Source organism: Colossoma macropomum, unplaced genomic scaffold, assembly GCF_904425465.1.
Source record: "Colossoma macropomum unplaced genomic scaffold, Colossoma_macropomum, whole genome shotgun sequence".
Taxonomy (NCBI): Eukaryota; Metazoa; Chordata; class Actinopteri; order Characiformes; family Serrasalmidae; genus Colossoma; species Colossoma macropomum.
The window spans coordinates 2,165,255-2,172,045 of record NW_023494792.1 but is presented as its reverse complement, the minus strand read 5'-3'; the positions used below and the strand labels follow the sequence as shown (position 1 = coordinate 2,172,045).

Genomic DNA, 6,791 nt, shown 5'->3' with positions numbered 1-6,791 from the left:
CAGTAATTTGTGGCCACGCCTTAATGTAAATAGTCACTGTGTCAGCACATTTTCAGCACTCTTTGTTTCGGATGGAGACTCCACCACAGCACAGTCTGACTCTGGACTGAGGGAATGTAGACACCCCTAATTCATAGTGTGACATAGTGAAAGCAGCGCTGAAAGCAGCTCCACATGCAGCTCAGAGCTCGTTTTCAGTTCAGATCTGCAGTCAAAACCAGTGAAGAACAAACTCTTTCAAAATGTGCACTCATAAGTATTTGGACAGCTGAATAGACCACCATTTACTGACAGGGAGTGAGAAAACAATACATTACTACACACCATACATTTAGTGCATTTTACATGCCACAGAACAGTCATGTGCAAAAGTTTGGGCTCCCCCGGTCAAATGAAAACACCTAAGTAAACACACCCTCCACAGAGAACACACTTAAATATGGCATTTTTGTGCACAGTTTCTATTGCTGAATATATATAAACTGTATATATATATTTTTTGCCATTGTTCCAAAGACTCATAAGACTGCATATGCAAATGAGCCCCCTAACCAATCACAGTGTTTGTTTACTGAGTGCTGTGAGCCTCCTGACCAATCACAGCTCCACACGAGTTTCTCTGGCTGTTCTGACGAACCACATTCTTCACCATAAGGACATAATTTTGGTCTGAACCCTGTGGGTGTCCAAAGTCCGGCCCCAGGGCCAAATGCGGCCCTTGGACAGATGTTAATCGGCCCCTGTCTTCTGTTTCAGAGTGTGTTATTAGTTGCCCTCCAGCCAGTTCACTGCAGTTTCTCCTCTCACCTGATGGGGGCAGCAGTGCTGTGAGATTACAGTGTAACGCTGCACTGCGGTAACGAAGTAGCTAAAGTTTAAGAGCCTTTCTTCTCTGACTGACCTGCAGCTTCATTTACTGACCACATTTAGTCCAGACTGAGCCGTAAAGCTCAGACTAACACTGAGAGACACAAGTTTAGATGGAAATTTGAACTTTTTAATCAAGAGACGCAGAAAACGAGCCTCATATTTCAAAACTGTAATTAATTTAATACCAACAGACCTGAAAAACAGCAGAACATCACAGTAAATATTCAGGAGAGACACTAAAGCAGCTGCAGCTCCGAGTCTCACAGCACCGACTTCATATCAGAGCAGATTCAGCAGAGCAGGACATATTAACCCTTTAAGGAGGAACAATATCATCATAACCAGCCGTTATGATCAAGAACATCATTTAACGAGACCCAAAATTTATAGATTCTCACAAATTATATTTCTGAACAAGTGAGCACTTGAATAGGAATTGAATTAATAAATTAAACGTTTTATTGTTACTCTTAAACAATTTAATTCGATGTTATGATCCAAATTGCTCTTAATGATCAATCCAACAGTAAAAGAAACCTCCTGCATCTTTTACACAGTGATAGGAAACACAGCAGCTCACAGAAAGCTCAGAAGTGCTGATATTGTGAAAACCTAGGCCTAATATCTTGAATTATTCGTAAATAAATAATATTTTGGCTCTCAGGTATTCTGACACGGTACAATCTGGTCCTCTTCAATAAAGTTTAGACACCCGTGCCGTTGTAAGGCATGTCACAATCGCAAAATATGTATCAGCGTGATGATGATAACAGTGTTTTATCCATAATGCGAAGCTCTCAGTGTCTAAACTCTCGTAGTTTCTCCATTTTAGCATCAAAGCGTTTCTTGCTCATGTCCAGGATGGCTATTCCGTTGGCGTCAAAGTTGTAGCCCAAACTGTTCAGATCATCCAGACGCTGCTTCAACGTGACTGAGCTGAAATCCAGCACTTTCGGCTTCTCCACGATCTGCCTGACGTCAATGCCACCTTCGACCAGGCAGTCCAGCTTCTCGTTTAGCCTCTCAGGTGAGACGAACAGCACCTGAGCGTAATTCAGCACCAGCTTCTTCATCTCCGCCTTGCGGCAGCCCAGAGATCTCAGCTTCACCCACAGATTCTTGAAGTTCCTCTTCAGGCTGGTGTGGGAAAGGTCCAGGATGTCTGCTCCATGACTCTGAAACAGGCTCAGAGCTTCAGTGTCGCTGAGCTTCAGCGAGGTTAGCAGAAACTCGATGTTAGCCTTGACGCGCTTGGTGCTGCGGATCAGGATGTAAACGTTCCTGGAGATGATGGCTCTAGCGAAGGCCTCGTGGTCTTTCCCACCTAGACTCACACAAATGCTCTGCAGAAGCTCCACCATGGTCCGGTTCAGCTCTAGGCTGTTGGAGAACACTCGAGGAGCCTTCGTTAGCAGCTTCGGAAGGTCCCGGTGCATGATTCCCAGTGAGTTCAGGAACAGGATGTTCTTCTCCAGGTTCTCGTTGTCGCTGGAGCGGAAGAAGGACTCTGGAGAGCGGTCCAAGATCCTCACGATCTCAGCGTCATCCTGGAAGATGCTGCGCCAGAGCTGCCAGCGCTCCTCCAGGTGCTCACCTGACCGCGTTATGGCTCTCGGGAACCTCGAGATGATGCTGGCGATGACCTCTCGGCTGGCCCCTTTGCTGCTGAGGAACTCAGCCAGGCCACGCTCGTTCGTCAGGACTTTACGTAGGACGCCGGGCTGTCGCTGCCGGGCCTTTTTCAGATCCACACCCAGGATGGTGAGGTTCTCCAGCAGAGAGATGTTCTCCGAGCCATTGAGGGGCGCTGTGGCAGTTCGGGTGGCACTGAAGAACCTGGAGAAGATAATTATTCGTTATTAATTCAGGTAAAATTAGCACTTAGCATTGCTCTTTAATCTGGCTAACAAAAATGAATAACGGCGCTGAATGCGCTGATTACGACACTTTGAAACAACAAACACAGAAAAACTCAAACAGTAAATGTTAAATACATTCATAAGAAGCTCTAAAAAAGATCAATCACACCTGCACACATATGCTAAATAACTCCACATAAAACCCTTAAACAGTAGATCTCAGCTGTAAAATTAACCAGTAAATGAACAATTACATGGTAAACTTTAACCATAAATGTTCAATATCTCCATAAACAGCTTTAATATGGTAAATAATGAATAGCTCTAGATATCTCAGCTGTAGGTGATTAATAACTCTAGATATTTCAGCTGTAGGTGATGAATAACTAGATATCTCAGCTGTGGGTGATGAATAACTCTAGATAGTTCAGCTGTAGGTGATGAATAACTAGATATCTCAGCTGTGGGTGATGAATAACTCTAGATAGTTCAGCTGTAGGTGATGAATAACTAGATATCTCAGCTGTAGGTGATGAATAACTCTAGATAGTTCAGCTGTAGGTGATGAATAACTCTAGATATCTCAGCTGTAGGTGATGAATAACTCTAGATATCTCAGCTGTAGGTGATGAATAACTCTAGATATCTCAGCTGTAGGTGATGAATAACTCTAGACAGTTCATCTGTAGGTGATGAATAACTCTAGATATCTCAGCTGTGGGTGATGAATAACTCTAGATATCTCAGCTGTAGGTGATGAATAACTCTAGACAGTTCATCTGTAGGTGATGAATAACTCTAGATATCTCAGCTGTAGGTGATGAATAACTCTAGATATCTCAGCTGTGGGTGATGAATAACTCTAGATATCTCAGCTGTAGGTGATTAATAACTCTAGATATCTCAGCTGTGGGTGATTAATAACTCTAGATATCTCAGCTGTGGGTGATTAATAACTCTAGATATCTCAGCTGTAGGTGATGAATAGCTCTAGATAGTTCATCTGTAGGTGATGAATAACTCTAGATATTTCAGCTGTAGGTGATGAATAACTAGATATCTCAGCTGTGGGTGATGAATAACTCTAGATAGTTCAGCTGTAGGTGATGAATAACTAGATATCTCAGCTGTGGGTGATGAATAACTCTAGATAGTTCAGCTGTAGGTGATGAATAACTAGATATCTCAGCTGTAGGTGATGAATAACTCTAGATAGTTCAGCTGTAGGTGATGAATAACTCTAGATATCTCAGCTGTAGGTGATGAATAACTCTAGATATCTCAGCTGTAGGTGATGAATAACTCTAGACAGTTCATCTGTAGGTGATGAATAACTCTAGATATCTCAGCTGTGGGTGATGAATAACTCTAGATATCTCAGCTGTAGGTGATGAATAACTCTAGACAGTTCATCTGTAGGTGATGAATAACTCTAGATATCTCAGCTGTAGGTGATGAATAACTCTAGATATCTCAGCTGTAGGTGATGAATAACTCTAGATATCTCAGCTGTGGGTGATTAATAACTCTAAATATCTCAGCTGTAGGTGATGAATAACTCTGGACAGTTCATCTGTAGGTGATGAATAACTCTAGATATCTCAGCTGTAGGTGATTAATAACTCTAGATATTTCATCTGTAGGTGATGAATAACTCTAGATATCTCAGCTGTAGGTGATGAATAACTCTAGATATCTCAGCTGTAGGTGATGAATAACTCTAGATAGTTCAGCTGTAGGTGATGAATAACTCTAGATATCTCAGCTGTGGGTGATGAATAACTCTAGATATCTCAGCTGTGGGTGATGAATAACTCTAGATATCTCAGCTGTGGGTGATGAATAACTCTAGATATCTCAGCTGTGGGTGATGAATAACTCTAGATATCTCAGTTTACAGTGTTAAACATGTCCAGATGAAGCTGCTGCTGACCTGTGCAGTGTGGAGATGGTGATGGAGATGGGGGCTGCAGTGATGAAGATGGGGGCTGCTGTGAGGGGGCTGGGCTGCAGGAACGCTCTGTGGTGGATCCTCAGCAGAGACGTGATCTGCTGTAAGGCCATTCTTCATTCTTCACGTCTGAAATAGATAAGACACATCAGACAAGGCTGAGCAGAGCTTCATCAGACAGATGTTTCAGAACTTACATGATAATCAGACACATAAGATACGATCATCTCTAATAAAAGACACCTGGAACATCTTAGCAGGCATCCGGTCAGTAAGCAGAGGTGTCCACTAGACCAGGGCTGGACTCTTAAATATGAGATAATGACTTAATAAATTTTTAATGTATTTGTTTTAAATCACTTTGAGCTGCATTTTAATGTATGAAATGTGCTGCACTAATAACGCTAATTATCAGCAGTGATATCAGAAATACAACAACGCAGATGTGCGAATACTGTATGAAAGGTGAAACTGCGTTATAATGTTGATTATTATTAGTATTGATATCAAAATGATACTAACTCAGATAATCAGAGGTGTGTATATTGTTCGAGTGCTGAGATGGACTGTAGACGACGTCCGTAACTCTGTGAAGGTGGAATAATCACACATTTCAGTGATGTTTACAGCACAGAGCAGAAATCAGAGCAGATATTCAAATTAATGTCCAGCAGCACCGACACAGTGAATAAACCGTATTAATCACACTTTAAACAGTGAATCATAAAGATATTTCACAGTAAACACATAAACAGGTCTGAGGTCTGAACTCGGATATACAAGTCATCACATATAGAGTATAAAAGTAAGAATAAAATATGCTTAATTATGGTTTAAAGGTGAGCAATACAGAGAATAATCGATAAACAGGTAAACAGAGGTTATTATTAGTAATTGAGCATGTAAACTGAGATTATCAATAATAACTGATCAGGTAAACAGATTATTGATAATAACTGATCAGGTAAACAGAGGTTATCAATAATAATTGAGCAGGTAAACAGAGGTTATCAATAATAATTGAGCAGGTAAACAGATTATTAATAATTGTGCAGGTAAACAGAGGTTATTGATAATAAATAAACAGAAGTCATTAATGATAAATAAGTAAACAGAGGTTATTGATTATCAATAAACAGAAGTCGTTAATGATAAATAAGTAAACAGAGGTTATTGATTATCAATAAACAGAAGTCATTAATGATAAATAAGTAAACAGAGGTGTGAATCTGATCAATAACAGCAGTAATCATTAAACTGATCAGATCTGCGGTGATGATCGAGTTAGGTCTTTAATCATGTCTCTGATCAATACAGCAGAACTGATCATTAAAATGTGTTTTAATGTAAATATTATTAATATTATCTCGTTCCTCACCACATCCTTATATACAGCAACACAGGATCTTCCTTCTTCAGCGCCTCACTGCTGAACACAGAGGATAACAGCGCCCCCTGCAGGAGCGGAGATCATTACAGTCCTGTCCGCCAGGGGGCGGTATAATACCTAAACTCATACCAATCACGGTGCACAGTTAATAATACTGATTCTCACCGCACTGTTAATAGTTTTATCAGACATCAACACGTTTTAATGATTTTAAGCAGTCAGATACAGTTTTGGTCTGTAAGTAGTGGAGCTGTGCACCGATTAACTACTGTACTTTTTACAATACTAAACACTACATACAGTACACCACTAACAACACTAATGCAGTAGTAGTAGTACAGTTATAACAACAGTAACAACAACAACAAAAACAACAACAACAACAACAACAATAATAATAATAATAATAATAATAATAATATTGTACTAATTTATAAAAATAAATGAATCTTTCTGCATTTCTATCCATCTACCTACCTGTCTATCTATCTATCTATCTATCTATCTATCTATCTATCTATCTATCTGTCTGTTTGTCTATTAGTCTGTATACATATCAGTCTGTATATCTATCAGACTATATGTCTGTATATCTATCAGTCTATATATCAGTCTATATATATCTCTGTATATCTATCAGACTATATATCTGTCTGTATCAGTGTGTATATTGGTGTTTATATCTATCAGTCTGTAAATCAGTCCGCATATCTATCAGACT

General features: G+C 40.0%; 1 protein-coding gene across 2 annotated transcripts; it reads right to left on the bottom strand.

Annotated features, from left to right (window-relative positions):
- Nucleotides 1-518: 518 nt before the first annotated feature.
- LOC118812783 (transcription termination factor 1, mitochondrial) lies at nucleotides 519-6,154 on the bottom strand. Of its 2 annotated transcripts, XM_036577902.1 has the most exons (4): nucleotides 6,059-6,101; nucleotides 5,203-5,267; nucleotides 4,663-4,809; nucleotides 519-2,706 (listed from the first exon to the last, which is right to left on the bottom strand). In XM_036577902.1, exons 3-4 carry the CDS (start codon nucleotides 4,791-4,793, stop codon nucleotides 1,668-1,670), a joined length of 1,170 nt encoding a protein of 389 aa, XP_036433795.1. In that variant the 5' UTR covers nucleotides 4,794-4,809; nucleotides 5,203-5,267; nucleotides 6,059-6,101; the 3' UTR covers nucleotides 519-1,667. The 2 variants fall into 2 exon arrangements, with proteins under 2 accessions (XP_036433795.1, XP_036433794.1); XM_036577901.1 differs by lacking the exon at nucleotides 5,203-5,267 and having other exon boundaries at nucleotides 521-2,706; nucleotides 6,059-6,154.
- Between the last annotated feature and the right edge of the window lie 637 nt (nucleotides 6,155-6,791).

What these genes read in the sequence shown, in the direction of transcription:
- LOC118812783 (XM_036577901.1), bottom strand. Translation starts at nt 4,793, where the DNA reads ATGGCCTTACAGCAGATCACGTCTCTGCTGAGGATCCACCACAGAGCG. An exon ending in ACCATCTCCACACTGCACAG is followed by an intron (nt 2,707 to 4,662) that starts GTCAGCAGCAGC and finishes TATCTTCTCCAG; the next exon opens with GTTCTTCAGTGCCACCCGAA.